At 44.9% G+C, this 24,506-nt stretch overlaps 1 protein-coding gene across 1 annotated transcript in view; it reads left to right on the top strand.

Moving 5' to 3' along the window:
- The window catches only part of pde8a (phosphodiesterase 8A), a 254,911-nt gene extending 232,991 nt beyond the window's left edge, over positions 1 to 21,920 (top strand). The window contains exons 20-22 of the mRNA XM_070858624.1: positions 15,670 to 15,837; positions 19,355 to 19,484; positions 20,568 to 21,920. Of these exons, the coding sequence (XP_070714725.1) occupies positions 15,670 to 15,837; positions 19,355 to 19,484; positions 20,568 to 20,674 (405 nt within the window). The 3' untranslated portion in view covers positions 20,675 to 21,920. The remainder of the gene's footprint in view (positions 1 to 15,669; positions 15,838 to 19,354; positions 19,485 to 20,567) is intronic.
- Positions 21,921 to 24,506: the final 2,586 nt, after the last annotated feature.

Below are 24,506 nucleotides of genomic sequence, written 5' to 3'. Positions count from 1 at the left end.
GGTGGGACGGAGTCGGGTCAGCAGTCTGGCACCCAAGACGGAACGCTAGGCTGCCTGTTAGCAGCCCGGTCAAACCTGGGGGCATAATTGTCCGGCCAATCGGGAAGTCGACCGGCAATAAAAGAACATGACGGTCGCGGCAGTGAACTTTCGCCTTTAATGGCTGCCATGCAGCCAAGTCCCACACACACAAAACAAGATGCACCGACAGAAAACAAAAAGCTGCTGGGGGCACCGCACAGCGAATTTATGATTTTTCAACCTAAATTTCGCGGGAGGTGGGATGGAGGTGTGGGAGAGCGGCGGTGCGCCCTTTGATGATGCACTTGGGATGGTCGGCAGCAGTGGGGTGGAAGTGGGAACCGCCAGAAAAATCCCTGAGGTGAATTCGATCGTGGCAGCCATTGGACCGGAAGTTGGCAGCCGCGCGACTCCGCCGCCTGACCGCCGCTTTCTGGCAGTAAGTGGCCTTTTTGGGAGGCTGAACTTCGGCCTCACAATGTTTGGGACTGTGACAGTCATTTCTGGTAGGGGGACTGTTAGCAAGGAGTGCAGTTGTGTGCCTTTGTCAGTTGTTAAGATGCATGGAAATTCATGTGGAAATACTTCAAAACATAATTATTTCTGCAGCAAATTGTTAAATGAGATTTTACTACAAACTACTCTGCCCCTGGAGAAAAACAAATGGATAATTTATGGCTAGACGGTTATGAATGATTGAGAAGATGAAGATGTAGAATCAGTTAGGGGGGAGATAAGAAACGGGTGGGCGTAATCTATCGGCCCCCTAACAGTACCTACACTACAGGACAGAGTATAAATCAAGAAATAATGGAGGCTTGTAAGAAAGGTACGGCAATAATCATGGGCGAATTTTAATCTTCATATTGTTTGGACAAATCAAATTGGCAAAGGTAGCCTTGAGGAAGTGTTCATAAAGTGTATTCAGGATGGTTTCTCAGAACAATTTGTTGTGGAACCAAGCAGGGAGAAGACTATTTTAGATTGGGTAATGTGTAATGAGACTGGATTAATTAATGATCTCATAGTAAAGGATCCTCTTGGGAAGAGTGATCATAGCATGGTAAAAATTCAAATTCAGGGTGAGAAAGCTAGGTCTCAAACTAGTGTCCTGAACTTAAATAAAGGCAATTACAAAGGTATGAAGGCAGAGTTGACAAAGCGGACTGGGAAAATAGATTAAAGGGAAATACGGTAGATAAGCAGTAGCAAACATTTAAGGAGACATTTCATAACTCTCAGCAAAGATTGAAAACAAAGGCTTACAATGTTGCGAAGAATAGTGGAAGGCCTGAAGATTGGGAGATTTTTAGAAACCAGCAAAGGACGACTAAAAAAATAATAAAGGGAGAGAAGATAGTTTATGAGAGTAAACTAGCAAGATATATAAAAACAGTAAGAGCTTCTACGGGTATATAAAAAGGAAGAGAACAGCTTCCTACCTTGGTCTCTTAGAGGATGAGACTGGAGAATTAATAATGGCAGAGGCAGAGGGAAATGGCAGAGACTTTGAACAAATATTTTGTATCGGTCTTCACGGTAGAAGACACTAAAACATCCCAATAATTGATAATCATGGGGCTATTGGGAGGGGGAACTTAAAACAGTCACTATCACTACAAGAAAAGTACTAGGCAAACTAATGGGACTAAAGGTGGACAAGTCCCCTGGATCTGATGGCCTGCATCCTAGGGTCTTAAAAGAAGTGGCTGCAGAGATAGTGGATGCATTGGTTGTAATCTACCCAAATTCCCTACATTCTGGAAAGGTCCCAGCGGATTGCAAAATCGCAAATGTAACATCCCTATTTAAGAAACGAGACACAAAGCAGGAAACTATAGTCCAGGTAGCCTAATATCTGTCATTGGGAAAATATGGAGATCATTATTACGGAGGTAGTAGCAGGACATTTAGAAAATCATAATACAGACAAGCAGAGTCAGCATGATTTTATTAAAGGGAAATCATGTTTGACAAATTTGCTGGAGTTCTTTGAGGAAGTAATGAGAAGGGTGGATAAAGGGGAACCAGTAGATGTCGTGTATTTGGATTTCCAGAAGATATTTATAAGGTGCCACATAAAAGGTTACTGCACAAGGTAACAGTTCACGGGGTTGGGGGTAATATATTAGCATGGATAGAGGATTGGCTAACTAACAGGAAACAGAGAGTCAGGATAAATGGGTCATATTCCGGTTGGCAAACTGTAACTAGTGGGTTGCCACAGGAATCAGTGCTGGGGCCTCAACTATTTACAATCTATATTAATGACTTGGATAAAGGGACCAAATGTAATGTAACCAAATTTGCTGATGATACAAAGATAGGTGGGAAAGCAAGTTGTGAGGAGGGCACAAATAATCTGTAAGTGGCTATAGACAGGCTAACTGAGTGGGCAAAAATTTGGCAGTTGGGGTATAATGTGGGAAAATGTGGGGTTATCCACTTTGGTAGGAAAAATAAAAAAGCAAATGATTATTTAAATTGGGAGAAATTACAAAATGCTCTGGTATAGAGGAATCTGGGGATCCTTGCACATGAAACACAAAAAGTTAGTGTTATGTATGGAGAAAGAGTCAGACTGAACACTGAGCTCAAAGTAAAGTGTGACCTTAGTCTTTTATTGCAGGTCTCCAGAGTGACTCTCCAACTTGTGAGGCCTCCTTAGATACCTGTGCTCCCAGGGGATTATGGGATCCCTTGGGACTCCAGGGGATAAGCCCGCTGGTGGCTGTACAGTGTAAATACAAGTTTACATATATGAGAAGAGACTGGATCAAGTAGGCCTTTATTCACTGGAGTTTAGAACGATGAGAGGGGATCTCATAGAAACGTATAAGATTCTGATGGGACCGGACAGGTTAGATGCGGGAAGAATGTTCCCGATATTGGGGAAGTCCAGAACCAGGGGACATAGTTGTAGGATAAGGGGTAGGCTATTTAGGACTGAGATGAGGAGAAACTTCTTCACTCAGAGAGTTGTTAACCTGTGGAATTCCCTGCCACAGAGAGTTGTTGATGCCAGTTCATTGGATATCTTCAAGAGGGAGTTAGATATGGCCCTTACGGCTAAGGGGATCACGGGGTATGGAGAGAAAGCAGGAAAGGGTTAGTGAGGGAATGATCAGCCATGATCTTATTGAATGGCGGTGCAGGCTCGAAGGGCCGAATGGCCTACTCCAGCACCTATTTTCTATGTTTCTATAACAGTTAGCATGCAAGTACAGCAGGTAATTAGGAAGGCAAATGGAATGTTGGCCTTTTGCAACGGGGATGGAGTAGAAACATAGAAAGTAGGTGCAGGAGTAGGCCATTCGGCCCTTCAAGCCTGTACCACCATTCAAAATGATCATGGCTGATCATGCAACTTCAGTACCTTATTCCTGCTTTCTCTCCATAACTCTTGATCCCTTTAGCTGTAAGGGCCACATCTAACTCCCTTTTGAATATATCTAACGAACTGCCCTCAACATCTTTCTGTGGTAGAGAATTCCACAGGTTCACAGTTCTCTGGGTGAAGAAGTTTCTCCTCATCTCGGTCCTAAATGGCTTACCCTTATCCTTAGATTGTGACCCCTGGTTCTGGACTTCCCCAACATTGGGAACATTCTTCCTGCATCCAACCTGTCCAATCCCGTCAAAATTTTATATGTTTCTATGAAATCCCCTCTCATTCTTCTAAATTCCAGTGAATATAAGCCTAGTCGATCCAGTCTTTCTTCATATGTCAGTCCTGCCATCCCGGGAATCAGTCTGGTGAACCTTCGCTGCACTCCCTCAATAGCAGGAATGTCCTACCTCAGATAAGGAGAACAAAACTGCACACAATACTCAAGGTGTGGTCTCACCAAGGCTCTGTACAACTGCAGTAAGACCCCCCCTGCTCCTAAACTCATATCCCCTCGCTATGAAGGCCAACATGCCATTTGCTTTCTTTACTACCTGCTGTACCTGCATGCTAACCTTCAATGACTGATGTACCATGACACCCAGGTCTCGTTGCACCTCCCCTTTTACTAATCTGTCACCATTCAGATAATAATCTGCCTTCCTGTTTTTGCCACCAAAGTGGATAACCTCACACTTATCCACATTATACTGCATCTGCCATGCATTTGCTCACTCACCTAACCTGTCCAAGTCCCCCTGCAGCCTCCTAGCATCCTCCTCGCAGCCCACACTGCCACCCAGCTTAGTGTCATCTGCAAACGTGGAGATATTACATTCAATTCCTTTGTCTAAATCATTGATGTATATTGTAAACAGCTGGGGTCCCAACACTGAACCCTGCGGCACCTCACTAGTCACTGCCTGCCATTCTGGACCCGTTTATTCCCTCTCTTTGCTTCCTGTTTGCCAACCAGTTCTCTATCCACGTCAATACATTACCCCCAATACCATGTGCCTTAATTTTGCACACTAATCTCTTGTGTGGGACCTTGTCAAAAGCCTTTTGAAAGTCCAAATACACCACATCCACTGGTTCTCCCTTGTCCACTCTACTAGTTACATTCTCAAAAAATTCCAGAAGATTTGTCAAGCATGATTTCCCTTTCATAAATCCATGCTGACTTGGACCGATCCTGTCACTGCTTTCCAAATGCGCTGCTATTACATCTTTAATAATTGATTCCAGCATTTTGACCACCATCGATGTCAGTCTTACCGGTCTATAATTCCCTGTTTTCTCTCCCTCCTTTTTTAAAAAGTGGTGTTACATTAGCTACCCTCCAATCCATAGGAACTGAACCAGAGTCCATGGAATGTTGGAAAATGACCACCAAATGCATCTACTATTTCTAGGGCCACTTCCTTAAGTACTCTGGGATGCAGACTATCAGGCCCCCTGGGGATTTATCGGCCTTCAGTCCCTTCAATTTCCCTAACACCATTTCCTGACTAATAAGGATTTCCCTCAGTTCCCCCTTCTCGTTAGACCCTCGGTCGCCTAGTATTTTTAGGTGGTTATTCGTGTCTTCCTTAGTGAAGACAGAACCAAAGTATTTGTTCGATTGGTCTGCCATTTCCTTGTTCCCTATTATGAATTCCCCATATTCTGCAAGGGACCTACATTAGTCTTCACTAATCTTTTTCTCTTCACATATCTATAGAAGCTTTTGCAGTCAGTTTTTATGTTCCCTGCAAGCTTCCTCTCATACTCTATTTTTCCCCTCCTAATTAAACCCTTAGTCCTCCTCTGCTGAATTCTAAATTTCTACCAGTCCTCAGGTTTGGTGCTTTTTCTGGCCAATGTATATGCCTCTTCCTTGGATTTAGCACTTTCCCTAATTTCCCTTGTTAGCCACGGTTGAGCCACCTTCCTTTTTTATTCTTACATCACACAGTTCATCCATGTGATATTTAAATGTCTGCCATTGCCTATCCACCGTCAACTCTTTAAGTATCATTCTCCAGTCTGTCCTAGCCAATTCACGTCTCATACCGTCGAAGTTTCCTTTCCTTAAGTTCAGGAGCCTAGTCTCTGAATTAGCTGTGTCACTCTCCATCTTAATGAAGAATTATACCATATTATAGTCACTCTTCCCCAAGAGGTCCCGCACAACCAGATTGCTAATTAATCCTCTCTCATTATACAAGACCCAGTTTAGGATGGCCTGCTCTCTAGTTGGTTCCTCGACATATTGGTCTAGAAAACCATCCCTTATACACTCCAGGAAATCCTCCTCCACAGTATTGCTACCAGTTTGGTTAGCCCAATCAATATGCAGATTAAAGTCACCCATGATAACTGCTGCACCCTTATTGCACGAGTCCCTAATTTCCTGTTTGCTGCCATCCCCAACCTCACTACTACTGTTTGGTGGCCTGTACACAACTCCCACTAACGTTTTCATCCCTTTGGTGTTTTGCAGCTCTACCCATATAGATTCCACATCATCCTCGCTAATGTCCTTCCTTACTATTGCGTTAATCTCCTCTTTAATCAGTAACGCTACCCCACCTCCTTTTCCTTCCTGTCTGTTCTTTCTGAATATTGAATACACCTGGATGTTGAGTTCTCAGCCTTGGTTACCCTGGAGCCATGTCTCCATAATCCCAATTACATCATATCCGTTAACGGCTATCTGCGCAGTCAATTCATCCACCTTATTACGAATGCTCCTCACATTGAGACTCAGAGCCTTCAGGCTTGTTTTTTTAACACTCTTTGTCCTTTTAGAATTATGTTGTAATGTGGCCCTTTTTGATTTTTGCCCTTGATTTCTCTGCCCTCCACTCTTGCTTTTCTCCTTCCTACCTTTTGCTTCTGCCCCCCTGCATAGATTCCCATCCCCTGCCTTTTTAGTTTAAACCCTCCCCAACAGCACTAGCAAACACTCTGCCTAGGACATTGGTTCCGGTCATGCCCAGGTGCAGACCATCCGGTTTCTACTGGTCCCACCTCCCCCAGAACCGGTTCCAATGTCCCAGGACTTTGAATCCCTCCCTCTTGAACCATTCCTCAAGCCACGTATTCATCTTAACTATCCTCCTATTTCTACTCTGACTAGCACATGGCACTGGTAGCAATCCTGAGATTACCACCTTTGAGGTCCTACTTTTTAATTTAACGCCTAGCTCCCTAAATTCAGCTTGTCGGACCTCATCCCATTTTTTACCTATATCGTTGGTACCTATATGTACCACGACAGCTGGCTGATCAACCTTCCCCTCCAGAATGTGCTGCAGCCGCTCCGAGACATCCTTGACCCTTGCACCACGGAGGCAACATACCATCCTGGAGTCTCGTTTGTGGCCGCAGAAAAGCCTATCTATTCCCCTTACAATAGAATTCCCTATCATAATAGCTCTCCCACTCTTTTTCCTGCCCTCCTGGTGCCATGGACTTGGCTGCTGCTGCCTTCCCCTGATGAGTCATCTCACCCAACAGTACCCAAGGTGGTGTATCTGTTTTGGAGGGAGATGACCGCAGGGGACCCCTGAACTACCTTCCTTCCACTGCTCTGCCTGATGGTCACCCATTCCCTATCTGCCTGTGTAACCTTTACCTGCGGTGTGACCAACTCACTAAACGTGCTATTCACGACATCCTCAGCATCGTGGCTGCTCCAGAGTGAATCCATCCGCAGCTCCAGTGCTGCAATGCGGTCTGTCAGGAGCTGCAGCTGGACACACTTCCTGCACATGTAGTCGTCAGGGACACTGGGAGCGTCCGTGACTTCCCTCACATAGCACAAAAGTAGGGAAGTCCTGCTACAATTGTATGGGGTGTTGGTGAGACAACACCTGGAGTACCGCATACATTTTTGGTCCCCTTATTTAAGGAGGAATATAGTTGCATTGGAGCAGTTCAGAGAAGGTTCACGAGGTTGATTCCTGAGATGAAGGGGTTGTCTTATGAAGAAAGGTTGAGCAGGTTGGGCCTATACTCATTGGAGTTTAGAAGAATGAGAGGTGATCTTATTGAAATGTATAAGATTCTGAGGAGGCGCGACAGGGTAGATGCAGAGAGGATGTTTCCCCTCGTGGGGGAATCTAGAACTAGAGGACATAGTTTCAGAATAAGAGGTCGCCCATTTAAAACGAAAATGAGGGGGAATTTTTTCTTCTCCTGAGGATCGTGAATCTTTGGAATTCTCTGCTCCAGAGATCTGTGGAGGTTGGGTCATTGAATATATTTAAGGCGGAGATAGACTCATTTTTGAATGATAAGGAAGTGAAAGGTTATGGGGAGCAGGCGGGGAAGTGGAGCTGAGTCCATGATCAGATCAGCCATGATCTTACTGAATGCCGGAGCAGGTTCGAGGGGCCAAATGGCCGACTCCTGTTCCTATTTCTTATGATTGTACCATCCCGTGCTAATCAGCCATGCATCCATTGGGATACTTTCTGAGCACGTTCCCCGTGTCTCTACCATGACATATCTGCTCAAGCAGTCGTGATTCTTCAGTTTTCCTCAACAGATTCTGAGTTGTATGGAGACTGTGGTGATGCAGAATCTACACCGTTAACCTCGTCACTACAACAGGCCAGCACTCCGGATTGGGGTCCGGGTCAGGTTTGTCTGGAGCTGGTAGCCAGATGTCAATGGACTGGCTGTAAATTTTCGAAAATATAAGAATTGAATTTTTTTCATCTTCAATTTCCCCCTTTTCTTCACCTCCTACGCTGGGCTTCATGGATACTTTTCTTTGAAAAGCAGTGACAGGATCAGACCAAGTCAGCATGGATTTATGAAAGGGAAATCATGCTTGACGAATCTTGCGGAATTTTTTGAGGATGTAACTTGCAGAGTGAACAAAGGAGAACCAGTGGATGTGGTGTATTTGGACTTTCAAAAGGCTTTTGACAAGGTCCCATACAAGAGATTGGTGTGCAAAATCAAAGCGCATGGTATTGGGAGTAATGTACTGACGTGGATAGAGAACTGGTTGGCAGACAGGAAGCAGAGAGTCGGGATAAACGGGACCTTTTCAGAATGGCAGGCAGTGACTAGTGGAGTGCCGCAGGGCCCAGTGCTGGGACCCCAGCTCTTTACAATATATATTAACGATTTAGATGAAGGAATTGAGTGTAATATCTCCCAAGTTTGTGGATGACACTAAACTGGGTGGCGGTGTGAGCTGTGAGGAGGACGCTAAGAGGCTGCAGGGTGACTTGGACAGGTTAGGTGAGTGGGCAAATGCATGGCAGATGCAGTATAATGTGGATAAATGTGAGGTTATCCATTTTGGGGGCAAAAACACGAAGGCAGAATATTATCTGAATGGCGGCAGATTAGGAAAAGGGGAGGTGCAACGAGACCTGGTTGTCATGGTTCATCAGTCACTGAAAGTAGGCATGCAGGTACAGCAAGCGGTGAAGAAGGCAAATGGTATGTTAGCCTTCATAACTAGGGGATTTGAGAATAGGAGCAAGGAGGTCTTGCTGCAGTTGTACAGGGCCTTAGTGAGGCCTCACCTGGAATATTGTGTTCAGTTTTGGTCTCCTAATTTGAAGAAGGACGTTCTTGCTATTGAGGGAGTGCGGCGAAGGTTCACCAGACTGATTCCATGGATGGCTGGACTGTCATATGAGGAGAGACTGGATCAACTGGGCCTTTATTCACTGGAGTTTAGAAGGATGAGAGGGGATCTCTTGGAACGTATAAGATTTTGACGGGACTGGACAGGTTAGATGCGGGAAGAATGTTCCCAATGTTGGGGAAGTCCAGAACCAGGGGACATCGTCTTAGGATAAGGGGTAAGCCATTTAGGACTGAGATGAGGAGAAACTTCTTCACACAGAGAATTGTTAACCTGTGGAATTCCCTGCCGCAGAGTTTTGTTGATGCCAGTTCATTGGATATACTTAAGAGGGAGTTAGATATGGCCCTTACGGATAAGGGGATCAAGGGGTCGGGAGAGAAAGCAGGAAAGGGGTACTGAGGGAATGATCAGCCATGATCTTATTGAATGGCGGTGCAGGCTCGAGGGGCCCAATGGCCTACTCCTGCACCTATTTTCTATGTTTGCCGAAACAAAAATGACAACAGTTCAAGGTCAGACAAATGCAGCGGCTGAATTTCCACAAGTGGAGGAGCATTTGCAATAGTGCAGGTTCTGGCTGTGCTGAGAGTTTGTGGATGAGACTGAACTAGCGATGGTTAAACACTGTGAGAGGGTGTCCCATAAAAGATTTCGCCCTCTGCAGAATGTTACAGGGGGCCTGCAGCTTTCACAATGCAGTGAGGAATACTGCTTGGGGACTTCACATAATGCCGACGTCAGTGATCAAAGGCAATTTATTATGTTAAATATTTACCAAAACACACTGGGGACCATGTAACTAATTGTCGGTTATCGTAAAAACCATTGGGCAAGTAAACTTGCCATCCTTACCCGGTGGTCTAGCCTATGTATATGACTCTTAACTGCCCTCTAAAGTAGCCCAGCGTGACTCTCAGTTGTATCAAACCGTGACAAAGAATAACACCTTCGCCACACGGACGGTAGCAGTTCAAGAAGAAGGTCCACCACCACCTTCTCGGGGCAACTAGAGATGGGCACTAAATGCTGGCCTGGCCAGTAACGCCCACATGCTTTGAATGACTGGCTACATTTACTTCTTCATAGAGGACATCATCCAAAGACGTTGGGAATACCCTTTGCTATGCTTTGAACTTTTTCAAATACTTTCTCAGGCCCAACATGAAAGGCAACTCCTGTAGAAACAAAGAAAGACTTTCATTTATACAGCGCCTTTCCCGACCACTGGAAGTCGCAAAGTGCCCAAACGCGGCCGCCAATGTGTGCACAGCAAACTCCCACAAACTGCAATATGATAATGATGTTGATTGAGGGATAAATATTGGCTAGGACACTGGGGATAAATCTTCAAAATAGTGTCATAGGATCTTTTACGTCCACATGAGAGGGCAGAAGGAAGCTTGTGTTTAACGTCTCATCCGAAAGATGGCACCTCCGATAGTGCAGCACACCCTCAGTACTGCACTGGAGTGTATGCCTAGATTTATGTGCTCTAGTCTCTGGAGCACGACTTGAACCCACAACCTTCTAACTCAAGAGGCAAGGGTGCTACCAACTGAGCCAGTTAGCCAAACATCTCTCGTTGGGAAAATGCTGGAGTCCATTATTAAGGAAGTAGTAGCAGGACACTTGGAAAAGCATAGTTCAATCAAGCAGAGTCAGCATGGTTTTATCAAAGGGAAATCATGTTTGACAATTTTGCTGGTGTTCTTCCAGGATGTAACGGGCAGGGTGGATAAGGGGGAACCAGTGGATGTGATGTATTTAGATTTCTAGAAGGCATTCTATAAGGTGCCACATAAAAGGTTACTGCACAAGATAAAAGTTCACGGGGTTGGGTGGTAATATATTAGCATGGATAGAGGATTGGCTAACTAACAGAAAACAGAGTCGGGATAAATGGGTCATTTTCCAGTTGGCAAACAGTAACTAGTGGGGTGCCTCAGGGATCGGTGCTGGGGCCTCAACTATTTACAATCTATATTAATGACTTGGATGAAGGGACTGAGTGTAATGTAGCCAAATTTACTGATGATACAAAGATGGGTGGGAAAGGAAATTGTGAGGAGGACACAAAAAATCTGCAAAGGGATATAGACAGGCTAAGTGAGTGGGTAAACATTTGGCAGATGGCATATAATGTGGGAAAATGTGAGGTTATCCACTTTGGCAGTAATAATAGAAAAGCAAATTATTTTTTAAATGGAGAAAAATTGCAAAGCGCTGCAGTACAGAAGGACCTGGGTGTCAGTATTGAGGTACAGCAAGTAATCAGGAAGGCAAATGGAATGTTGGCCTTTATTGCAAGAGGGATGGAGTGTAAAAGCAGAGAAGTCCTGCTACAATTGTACAGGGTATTGGTGAGGCCACACCTGGAGTACTGCGTACAGTTTTCGTCTCTGTACTTAAGAAAGGATATATTTGCATTGGAGGCAGTTCAGAGCAAATTTACTAGGTTGATTCCGGAGATGAGGGGGTCGACTTATGAAGATAGGTTGCATAGGTTGGGCCTATAAACATTCGAGTTCAGAAGAATGAGAGGTGATCTTATCGAAACGTATAAGATAATGAGGGGGCTTGACAAGGTGGATGCAGTGAGGATATTTTCACTTATAGGGGAAACTAGAACTAGAGGGCATAGTCTCAGAATCAGGGGCCGCCCATTTAAAACTGAGGTGAAGAGGAATTTCTTCTCTCAGGGAGTTGTAAATCTGGAATTTCCTGCCCCAGAGAGCTGTGGAGACTGGGTCATTGAATATATTTAAAGCAAAGATAGACAGATTTTTAAGCAATAAGGGAGCTTAAATAAAGGAGACTACAAAGGTATGAGGGCAGAGTTGACTAAAGTGGACTGGGAAAATAGACTAAAGTATGGGACGGTTGATGAGCAGTGGCAGACATTTAAGGAGATATTTCATAACTCGCAACAAAAATATATCCCAATGAGAAGGGAAGACTGTAAGAGAAGGGATAACCATCTGTGGCTAACTAAGGCAATAAGGACTGGTATCAAATTGAAAACAAGGGCATACAATGTGGCCAAGAATGGAGGCCAGAGGATTGGGAAAATTTTAAAAGCCAGCAAAGAACGACTAAAAAAAATGATAAAGAGAGGGAAGATAGATTATGAAAGTAAACTAGCACAAAATATAAAAACAAATAGTAAGAGTTTCTACAGGTACATAAAAAGGAAGAGTGGCTAAAGTAAATGTTGGTCCGCTACCGGATGAGACTGGGGAATTAATAATGGAGAAAAGGGAAATGGCAGAGATTTTGAACAAATATTTTGTATCTGTCTTCACAATAGAAGACACTAGAAACATCCAACTAGTGGATAATCAAGGGGTTATAGGGAGGGAGTAATTTAATACAATCACTCTCACTAATAAAGTAGTACTTGGTAAAATAATGGGACTAAAGGCGGACAAGTCCCCTGGATCTGATGGCTTACATCCTCGGGCCTTAATAGAAGTGGGTGCAGAGATGGTGGATGCATTGGTTGTAATCTACCAAAATACCCTGGATTCTGGGGAGGTCCCAGTGGATTGGAAAATTGCAAATGTAACGCCTCTATTTAAAAAAGGAGGCAGACAGAAAGCAGGAAACTATAGACCGGTTAGCCTAACATCTGTAGTTGGGAAAATGCTGGAGTCCATTATTAAGGAAGCAGTAGCGGAACATTTGGAAAAACATGATTCAATCAAGCAGAGTCAGCATGGTTTTATGAAAGGGAAATTATGTTTGACAAATTTTCTGGAGTTCTTTGAGGATGTAGCGAGCAGGGTGGACAAGGGGGAACCAGTGGACGTGGTGTATTTGGATTTCCAGAAGGCATTCGATAAGGTGCCACATAAAAGGTTACTGCACAAGATAAAAGCTCACAGGGTTGGGGGTAATATATTAGTGTGGATAGAGGATTGGCTAACTAACAGAAAACGGAGAGTCGGGATAAATGGTTGGCAAACAGTGACTAGTGGGGTGCCTCAGGGATCGGTGCTGGGTCCTCAACTATTTAAAATCTATATTAATGACCTTGGGAAAACAATAGACCAGTTTGTTTTTTAGATTTGATTTACAATTTCCACTACTTGCTTCCGTTGCTTCAGAAAATCAATATCGTACCCTTTTTGTGGGAAAAAAACAAAGCTGCTAAACCAGTTTGTCCACAGAAATGGAGCATTTCTAAATGACAGTTGTTCAAGTCCGTTCAAAATAAAATCTGCTTTGAACCAGCTCATGAACAGGCTAAATAGATTTTCTGTGTCTATCGTTTATTTAAAAAATTTATAATAGATGAACTGTTCTCAGAAAGGAAAGTAGTCGCCTGATCGTATCTTTACCTGTTGGTCTTTGCTAGAATGATGTAGGTGTTCCTACGCATAGAGTTAAGTCCTGCCTTAGTATCTGATACAGCCAGGTCAATGCCGTAAATAACTGATATGTCCAGAGTGATTCTTACACCCACAAACCCTTTGAGAAAATAGGGCATTTCACTGAACAATGAACCAAAGTTCCATAATGTATGCAAGCGGGTGAACACCTGTCAGGTGGTCTGTCTGTCAAGTGCTGTCTTTGTTGAAACTGTCCTAATCAGATCATGTTGCTTAATTCATTTCTTCTACCACATGTTGTGACCAGTGATTGTTTTCCCAGTGTGTATGTCTGTTATCAATCAACAGTTCTGGCTTCATTCTGATATATTCCATGCAGAGTCAAAGGTACAGAAGCCAACTCCCGAATTTCAGAAACCATTCAGATAGACGGATTGTATCTTTGCAGGAAGAACCTTTTTTTAGGCTGAGAATCTCACATCCCTGTAAAGGGATACAACCTGCCTCCCAACTTGCATGGTATTACTAGCAAAGAGGGGAACTGGAAGGCTGTCTCTGTCTGTGATGGGAAGGCTGTTTCCAGTGGGGATCTGCCGGTTCAGGACTAGGTCCCTTGCTTTTTGTGGTATATAGCAATGATTTAGACTTGAATGTAGGGGGTATGATTAAGAAGTTTTCAGATGATCCAAAAATTGGCCGTGTGGTTGATAATGAAGAAGAAAGTTGTAGACTGCAGGAAGATATCAATGGACTGGTCAGGTGGGCAGAACAGTGGCAAATGGAATTCAATCTGGAGAAGTGTGAGGTAATGCATTTGGGGAGGCCTAACAAGCCAAGGGAATACACATTAAATGGTAGGACACTGAGAAGTGTAGAGGAACAAAGGGACCTTGGAGTGCATGTCCACAGATCCCTGAAGGTAGCAGGCTAGGTAGTTAAGGTGGTTAAGAAGGCATACGGAATACTTGCCTTTTTTAGCCGCGGCATAGAATATAAGAGCAGGGAGTTTATGCTTGAACTATACAAAACACTGACCACACTTGATCAGCTCCGCTGGGCAGGCCACATAGTTCGCATGCCAGACACGAGACTCCCAAAGCAAGCGCTCTACTCGGAATTCCTTCACGGCAAACGAGCCAAAGGTGGGCAGAGGAAACGTTGCAAGGACACCCTCAAAGCTTCCCTGATAAAGTGCAACATCCCCACCGACACCTGGGAGTCCCTGGCCAAAAACGGCCCTAAGTGGAGGAAGTGCATCAGGGAGGGCGCTGAGCACCTCGAGTCTCCTCGGCGACAGCATGCAGAAAGCAAGCGCAGGCAGCGGAAAGAGCATGCAGCAAACCAGTCCCACCCACCCTTTATCTGTTCCACCTGTGACAGGGACTATGTCTCTTATATTGGACTGTTCAGCCACCTAAGGACTCATTCTAAGAGTGGAAGCAAGTCTTCCTCGATTCTGAGGGACTGCCTATGACAAAACACTAGTTAGGTCACAGCTAGAGTACTGCGTGCAGTTCTGGTCACCACACTACACTACAGTGATTGCATTGGAGAGGGTACAGAGGAGATTTACGAGGATGTTGCCTGGACTAGAGAATTTTAGCTATGAGGACAGATTGGATAGGCTGGGTTTGTTTTCTTTGGAACAAAGGTGTCTGAGGGGAGACGTTATTGAGGTGTATAAAATTATGAGTGGCCTAGATAAAGTGGATCGGATGGACCTATTTCCCTTAGCAGAAGGGTCAACAACCAAGGGACATAGATTTAAAGTAATTGGTAGAAGGTTTAGAAGGGATTTGAGGAACAGTTTTTTTTACCCAGGTGGGGGTCTGGAACTCACTGCCTGGAAGAATGGTAGAGGCAGAAACCCTCACCACATTTAAAAAGCGCTTGAAGTGCCGCGGACCACGGGCTGGAAAGTGGGATTAGGCTGGATGGCACTTTGTCGGCCAGTGCGGACATGATGAGCCGAAATGGCCTCCTTCCGTGCTGTAAATTTCTCTGATTCTAAGGCAGATGTACTGGGCAGGATCCCAGTGCAGTAATCTCCCACGCTCATTGTCGGGGAGGTGGGCAATGAGGCTGCAGTGCGTGCATTTAGATTTTATGCAAGGAAACAGATTGTTCGGTTGGCATTAACCCGAAGTAAGAATACAGATTTGTATCTTTCCCTCTGTTTCAGAAACTATTTCAGCAACCAGTGAATAAGTAGATGTTAGAATACAATGCTCAGCTATGCATATCTCGACACCGCCCAGTCCTTGTGCTTTGAGTGCTATTTGTTTTGCTCATTGCTGTACAGTGCGCTATCATTGTTTTCATTGCAGAATGGTAGCAGCGATGAAGATGTACCCAATACCATCCTCACCTCCCCAGAAAACCGAATTTTGATCAAGCGTATGTTAATAAAATGTGCGGATATCTCCAACCCCTGCCGACCCCTGGACCTCTGTATCGATTGGGCTGAGCGTATTTCAGAGGAGTACTTTGCTCAGGTAAGAGGCTGAATTTTTAATTTACTTTCTCTCTTGGTCCTTACACATGTCGATTTATGTTAAAATATAGTAAATTGGGAATAGCAACAGCAGTTGTTGCAAAATGCAAACTTAAGAACAAAAAGTATCTCTTCTCCCTGCCTGGCCATCCCTGCCCTTCCAGCTTCACTGGCAGTGACTTCAAATATCTCACCCCCACTCCCGCACTCTCTCTTAGCCCCTCCCTCTTGCCCTTCAAACCCACCACTGAAAGTTCAATAATCTGACCCTGCCTGCAGTCACCACCTAGTTCCCAGACTGTTTGGCAACTGTTTTTACTTCCTGAAATACTTTGGGATATCTTGAATTAAAGGCAATATACAGATACAAGTCAAAAGATAATTTATTCTTCATGCTTTTTCTCTGTTCTTTTGAGAAACAAAAGAAATGTGAAACTGTAAGAGTGTCACTGTAAACAAAACCAGCGAATCACAGGATGCCCAGCTAGCTGCTGAGCCCCTTCAAACATTGGCCCAAAAATCCCTCTGGGGGGCTTTCCGTGCACGGGCAATTGCCCCTTCGCTGGAGATTTTTTACCAAAGTACCTGGTGGTCTAGGAGGCGCCCTGGATTCCGGTGGGGAGGCCATCTCTTCCCGCGAAGCGCGCTCCTGTCCCACACAGAAGGTGCAGTCACGTGTGACTGCTCAGCCAATCAGGTAAGTATTTCACAGGTTCCCATTAATAGCACTGAGACGCGCGTATCTACGAGTTCTCAGTGCTATTAATGGGAACAAAACCAAACACACAAAATAATAAAAAACAGACCACACACATTTAAAATTAATTGAAATTAAAGTTATTGGCCCCAAGTTTCCACATGATTTGCTCCTGATTTTTAGGAGCAACTGGTGTAGAACGGAATATCTTAGAAATAGGAATTCTCGTCATTTAGTTTGCTCCAGTTCTAGTCAGTTAGAACAGTTTCACTTTGGAACAGAATTTTTTTTTCAAAAGGGGACGTGTCCGGCCACTTACGCCTGATTTCAAAGTTTCGGCAGTGAAAACTTACTCCAAACTAACTTAGAATGGAGTAAGTGAAGATTTTTGTACGCTCGAAAAAACCTTGTCTACACTTTAGAAAATCAGGCGTAGGTTACAAATCAGGTGCAGGGAATGGTGGGGGGGTGGTGTTTAAAGGGAAGTTTACAAACATTAAACACTTCAGTTTTACAAATAAAGAGCCATCATCAATAATAAATGATAAATACATCAATAAATCAACCAATAAATCAATCAAAAAAAATTAATAAGAAATAAAAAAATTTTAAATCAATAAATAAAACATTTTCTACTTACCGACTGCAGCACCGGGAGCCCTCCAACAGCGTGCTGGGATGCCCCCCTCAGCGTGTCTCTGTCAGTGTCTCTATCTCTCTGTCTGTCTGTGTGTCTCTCATTCTCTGTCTGTCAGTGTCTGTGTTTCTGACAGTGAGAGGAGGGGGGTAGAGGGAGAGAGGGGGGGAGCAGAGGGAGGGAAGGGGGAGGGATGGGGGTGAAGGGGGAGAGGGATAGGGAGAAGGGGGAGGGGAGGGGGGAGAAGGGGGAGAAAGGAGATGGAGGGGGGCGAAAGGAGATTGGGAGGGGGAGAAGGAGATTGGGGGGGGGGAAGTAGATTGGGGGGGTGGGGGGAAGGAGAAGGGGGAGGGAGGCTAAACGGGCCGGGCCCGAGACTTCGGGCAGGGCCTGTCCCCAGCACCAGATTTACAGGTAGCTGGCGTAGGGTCGGGTCGGGGGGCTGGTGGGAGGGAGGTCGGTTCGGTTCGGGTCGGGGCGAGGGAGGGAGAGGGAGGTCAGGTCGGGGGGAGGGAGGCCAGGTCGGATCTAGTCCGGAGGCGGGAGAGGGAGGTCAGGTCGGGGGAGGGAGGTCAGGTCGGATCCAGTCCGGAGGCGGGGGGGGGGGGAGCGGGTGTCAGGTCCGGTCCGCGGGGAGTGGGTGTCGGGTCGGGGGCGGGGGAGGGGCGGGTGTCGGAGGCGGGGGCGGGGGGGGGAGCGGGTGTCGGGCGGGGGGCGAGCGAGCGAGTGTCGGGGGCGGGGGGCAGGAAGCGGGAGTCGGGTCGGGAGGAAGCAGGAGCTGCCGTGGGATGGAGCCTTATCACGTTGCCCCAGTGAGGCCATTCGGCCAGGGCTAGGCGCTGCGTGCTTCGGGCCCCTCCCACACAGTTTCGGGCGCCTGGAGCTACTGCACTTGCGTGCCCACTGTAGCGCGCATGTGCAGAGGTCCCGGCACTGGTTTCAGCGCAGGGACCTGGCTCCGCCCCCTACAGCTCCTGCTGCCAGAGGACCTGCAGGGAGGTGGAGAATGCGGAGGATTATTTTAGGCGGACTTTGTGGCGCGAAAAACGGGCGTCCAGGTCGGGACTGCGCCGTTCTAGGCGCGGCTCGAAAATTGGGCCCATTATGTCTTATAAAAATAAAATATTTTACCGATTTTTAAAAAAAAGTTTTTTAATCATGGTTAAAAATAAACTTACCATAGTGGGGAGGGTTTTTAACAATAAACTATGTGTTTAGAATTTAATTTTATCGTGTTTTTGTATGTTTTAAAACACTTGCGTCTATAAAAGTAGGTTATGCATAAATCTCGCAATCTTGCCCAAGAAATGTCCTCACTCGTGATATGTCATCCTCGCTCCCGATCTGGCTATGATCTGTTGAGCTCCAGCATTGTGCGCTGAAAACCAGCTTTTCCGATGCCTTCCCGGGTCCGTAGAAACTTCGTACGGGCCCGGGACGTCGGCATTTCTACCCCAATGTTTCCGGTCTGACTGCAGCAACACAAATCCCCATACTCCACACACACAGTCGCAAATTTCTTCAATCAGCTGCTCCCCCATTCCCAGTACACTAGCTTTTGGTGCTTTTCTGTTTGGGGATGGAATTCCTCCTGTTGGAGAAATTCCTCTGTCAGCAAAGCACCTGCCCCGTCTCCTGTCTCCTATTGCCCAACCCGACTAATTTATGCCAACTTGTTAATAGGAACATAGGGAGAACCAAGAGGCCTGTAGCCTATGACTGTATGCACCATGCACCAAGGGCTGTCCCATCAACCTGACTGGTTGATCTCTTCGAATGTCTCATCCTTTTTAATGAATGACTGCAGGTACCATATTTCTCTTGCTCCCGAGAGCCGGAGTAAGCTACCCCCTGCCCGACCTGTGCCAACCCTCCATGATCCATCCTCCAAGGAGTTTCAGAAAGTCAGCCCAGGTGACGGCTCTGACCCTGGCAAGTCACATTTTTACTTTATCCCTCCCGGCGGTGAGCAGCTACCCTCAGCTCAGCTCCACTGAAATCCGAACCCCTGTGTGTAGAAAAGTGAGAGCAGAGAAACCACATTCTACCAAAGTGAGCTGAGTTGTGAACTCGATGGCTGCCATGTTCCTGCATAATGTATTATTTGACATGTAAAATGTTATTGAGATTAGTTGAGCTCTTTCATTCTGTTGTCTGGTCTCTAAATCTTTGTCTCTTTCACAGACTGATGAGGAGAAGCAACAAGGGTTACCTGTGGTAATGCCTGTGTTTGATCGAAATACCTGCAGCATCCCAAAGTCTCAAATCTCCTTCATTGATTACTTTATAACAGATATGTTTAATGCCTGGGATGGTAAGTCTTTCATTGTTCCCTAACAGATCGTCCCCTCCCATCAAAAACTGTAAATATGGTCTACAGTTCAAACGATGTGACATTGTCATTAAATTACAATAGATCACTCTGACACTCCTTTATTGATCATTATTTCTTTGCAATATTTTGAGTCCTTCACAAACTCGTTTTGCCATCTTTTTTCACTCCCCCTATTTTGCAGTCTCTCATTACTCTTCTGAAAGTGCTGATTGTTGCAGGGATCCCGTTGTAAGGTGTCTATGGGCCTCCTGCAGCTCCACTTAGAGGGAGTGCCAGATTGGCTAACTCCACACAGGCCACAGATTACATTTCTGATCTTTACGGCTCTGTATCGCACCAGGTGCTGCATTGACCCATCGGGTGCATAGCTGAATCAGACAAACGGGGCAAGGGTTGTAGTACTGGTGTCGACTGTCTACAGGAATCGGTACTGAGACTGAAGTCATAGCTTCACTTAAACCCATCTGTGCCCTGTTGCTTCCATTGGTGCACAGTTTCAAGGCTGTTGTCACTCTCTGTCACCTCCTGCACACAGCTGTTCTGTCCCTCTGTCTATTGTTAAAGTGCTCGTTGCATTATATAGAATTATATAGCACAAAACAGGCCATTTGGCCCAACCTGTCTATGCCGGTGTTTATGCTCCACACGAACCTCCTCGCACTCTATTTACTTCATCTAACCCTATCAGCATATCCCTCTATTCCTTTCTCCCTCATGTTTATCGAGTTTCCCCTTGAATGTGTCTCTGGTATTCGCCTCAGCCACTCCATGTGGTAACGAGTTCCACATTCTCACCACTCTCTGGATAAAGTTTATCCTGAATTTCCTATTGGATTTATTAGTGACTATCTTTTATTTATGGCCCTTAGTTTAGGACTTCCCCAAAAATGGAAACATCCTCTCTACAGCTACCCTATCGAACCCCCTTCAGTTTAAAGACCTCCATCAGGTCACCCCTCAGACTTCTCTCTTTCTAGAAAAAAGAGCCCCTGCCTGTTCAGTCTTTCTTGATAGTTGATTTTTCGATTTGAGTCTTCACTCTTTTTTTTTTTCTGATTATAGCGTTTGCTGACCTGCCCAATTTGATCCAGCACTTGGAGACTAACTTCAAATATTGGAAGAGTCTGGATGAACAGAAGCTGCGCTCTCTCCGTCCCCCTCCTGAGTAGTGACCAGGCCAAGAGCTGCCCACATGCACTATCAGACTCACTGCCATTTGTACAAGTTCTGCACTACTTTCTGTTGGATTTCTCCATAATGAGGCAAAGCCAAATGGGACATCCCAAAGGGAATATTTGAGCAGGAACGCCTTGCTCCTACTTGGCTGTGTTTTTGGAATGTTTTTACACAGGATTGATGCTGTGTAATCCTGCTCCAGTGTAAAGTTGGCCAGCAAGACTGACGAAAAAGAACGGTTTGTGTGTGAGCCTCACAACCTGCTGCTGCAGAAATCTGCTACGCATTTTTAAAAACTCAGTTCAACAGTATATCTGCTTCCTTCCGGTGTTGGGAATGTACTGGGTATCTGTATCTGGGTACCTGTATCTGTGTACCTGTATCTGTATCTGTGTACCTGTATCTGTATCTGGGTACCTGTATCTGGGTACGGGTATCGTATCTGGGTACTTGTATCTGGGTATCTGTGTCTGGGTATCTGTATCTGGGTATCTGTATCTGTATTTGGGTACCTGTATCTGGGTACTTGTGTCTGGGTACCTGTATCTGGGTATCTGTATCTGGGTATCTATATCTGGGTACCTGTGTCTGGGTATCTATATCTGGGTATATCTGTATCTGGGTATCTGAGTACCTGATTCTGGGTAGCTGTATCTGGGTAGCTGTATTTGGGAACCTGGGTACCTGTATCTGGGTACCTGTATCTGGGTATCTGTATCTGGGTATCTGTACCTGGGTATCTGTACCTGGGTATCTGTACCTGGGTATCTGTACCTGGGTATCTGTATCAGGTACCTGTATCTGGGTATCTGTATCTGGGTATCTGTGTGTTCGCCTCGGCTCTTTATCACCGAACACTTTGGGTCAGAGGTTGTCTGATCACCTGCACAGAAAGACCCACAAAACAAATCTGTGCCACCAAGAAATGCAAGTTGTCATGAAGAAAAGCTCAGCGTGTGGTGAAATGTATCCTGTTTATTTTTCAGATCTGTAAGAAGAAGCACTCCCTCCTCCCTGAGCACTACTGATCCTGGTTTAGAGTTTAAAGAAAATATATATATAAATATATATATATATATATATATATGAATCTAGGAGCAAATGTTTTAAAAAAAAACGCTTTTCAAACATGATCATTAACTATTATGATTTAGATGATCTGTATATTTATTTTGTTAGATGTTTAATATTTTCTATAAATTTATATAAACACTAAAAAAAACAAAGCCAACTTTCGAATAATAACATAAATTGATATGATTCAGATACATTGATGTACAGACCTTTTTATTTTCATAATGCAAATACAGAATATTCTAGAACCAACCTTTTTATTGCACTATATGGATAGACATACCTGGTTAGCTGTCCGTTACAGGGAGGCAGTGGTACCTGCAGGCTGTCCTGAAATCTAAATCTTTTCAAGCACTAACACTGTTACCCTTTGCCCTCAAAACATTTATAGGATGCCCTGTGATCTCCCAGACCACAATCAGCAGTAGTTCTAGCGTAGAGTTCCACAGGCTTCTGCAAGTGTGTTTTTTTCCCACCGATTTTGTAGCTGTAGTGTTCCCTGTTGGAAATGTTTTGCGATTCTGCCTTATTTTATACAATATTTATATAATACATTCCAATCTACAAATGCAAACAATATCTGGTCATTTTTCACTCTAGAGATAAGAAAGATTTTTAATTATTGGAGTTGTATATCTTGCCGTCCATTAGTTCTTTGTTGTTCATTAAACCAATTCACCCCATTTTTTGCTTCCCCCATTCTCTGGCCAGTCAGTAAAATCTGACACCCAGTAATGTGCTTTTCTTGTATCTTATTTTTAGGTCAAGTGATTTAAGAATGAACATCTCTTGACGAATTGTGTACATTTCTACAATTCCCAGGTGTACAGTTCGCTGCAGAGTATCAGAATTTCGCACAAGTCTGAGCAGGCTCGAGCAATAGAAAGAAAGAGCTTGCATTTATATGCCTGTAGTGTCTTTCATGACTGCAGGTCAGCCAATGAAGTAATTTAAATGTAGTCACTGTTGTAATGTAGAAAAAACAGCAGCCAATTTATGCACAGCAAGTTCCCTCAAACAGCAATGTGATAAAGACCAGATAATCTGTTTTTTGTGATGTGATTGAGGGATAAATATTGGCTAGGACACCGGGAAGAACTCCCCTACTCTTCGAATAGTGCCATGGGATCTTTTACGTCCACCTGAGAGAGCAGATGGGACCTTGGCTCAACGTCTCATCCGAAAGTCAGCACCTCCCAACTGTGCAGCACTCCCTCAGTACTGCCCTGGAGTGTTGGCCTGGATTATGAGCTCAGGTCTCTGGAGTGGGACCTGAACCCACAATCTTCTGATTGAGGTGAGAGTGCTACCAGCTGAGCCATGGCTGACATCATAAGAAATCACTCACCCTACTGATCTTACCTGTGGTTGCTCCTGCTTGCTGATTGGCTGCCAGCTGGCCTTTCCACTGTTGTCACTAGAATTTCAGCAAAAGTGTAGTTGTGGGAGGCAGCATTTTCACAACTAGCAGTCCACACATTCTGTCATAGCATGGAACAGTGGAATACTAGTGAGAAGTACTGCTGGGCACAGGCCAGTCCAGCTTCAGGCAATGAATGAAAACAATCACATATTAAAGTGCACTGGTTTCAGTGTTTTTCCCTCCAGTAAATAAATTGAGTGCCACCACTACTTTCATACTTAGAGATACTAGAAACAAAATTGAGATGCTATTTTGTTGCCATACTGGATCTGGGCTTTCCCTCCTTCTTGTGACTATTCTCAGGATGTGGCCGAATAGCAGTAGCTGTATTGGAGAGCTGAGCGAGACCAGTCTAGCCTTGGTTTCTCAGCAGGGGGCACATGCTGACCCCTTATGGGAAATTGGATGCTACAAATGCAAGATGAGCATTAGTGTCAGTTGCACTTATTTAGATAGGAACCTTGGAACAGGAGGAGGCCATTCAGCCCCTTGAACCTGTTCTGGTATTCAATGAGATCATGGTTAATCTGATGAGAAGGTTGTGTTGCTTCCACAAGATTTTGTTCATCATGTGTCTTTGTCAGCCATTTGATTTCCATCACCTTACTCCTGCCTTGTACAAGAAAGTGCCGTGAAACCACTTGTCACTGCTGGGAGTGGGGGCTCATTGTTGTACATGTTGTGTGTTTTATTCTGTAAATTGCTTTTTACATTGTATCCGTAACTCCTAATCTTGGTACCTCCTTGATTCAGTTGTTATTGACATTGTGAGTACTTTCACCACCCACCTCCCCACCCCACGTTGCCACAGGACATTTCAAGCTTTACTTTCTGAACCCACTGATTTGGCCTTTCTGGCAAGTGATGAACATCAACGATCAGTCTGTGCTCCCCATTGACTCGATGGGTATGCAAGCTTTGTGTTGACTTATCTCAACTGTGTCAGTAAATGGGGGGCAACAATTGGCTTCCGTTTCTCTGAGCTAGTAAACAGGAAAAGTTAGTCAGAGCTCTCTCACCTGATCCATAATCCATTGATTCCTCTGCTCCCAACTGGAAACTGCACGACTGGTGGTGATGTGACTAAGCTCAGTTATGATGCCCCTAGTTATCAAATAGCCATTTGACACTATAGATTCACACAACAGTCATGGCCTTCGATTGACATGCTGAAAGGTTTCTAGACTCTGTGTAATTTTATCGAACAGAAGGATTGGTGGGTGATGAAGGAAAGAGCCTTTGTCTTTCCATTTTTGTATTCAGATCTCTCCATGGCCTCGTCCTGTCCTAACTCAGTGATTTATTTCCTTACATGCCTGCATGTACCC

Source organism: Pristiophorus japonicus, chromosome 17 (genome assembly GCF_044704955.1).
Source record: "Pristiophorus japonicus isolate sPriJap1 chromosome 17, sPriJap1.hap1, whole genome shotgun sequence".
Classification (NCBI taxonomy): Eukaryota; Metazoa; Chordata; class Chondrichthyes; family Pristiophoridae; genus Pristiophorus; species Pristiophorus japonicus.
The sequence above is the reverse complement of the archived record's forward strand: the minus strand, read 5'-3'. Positions and strand labels throughout refer to the sequence as shown.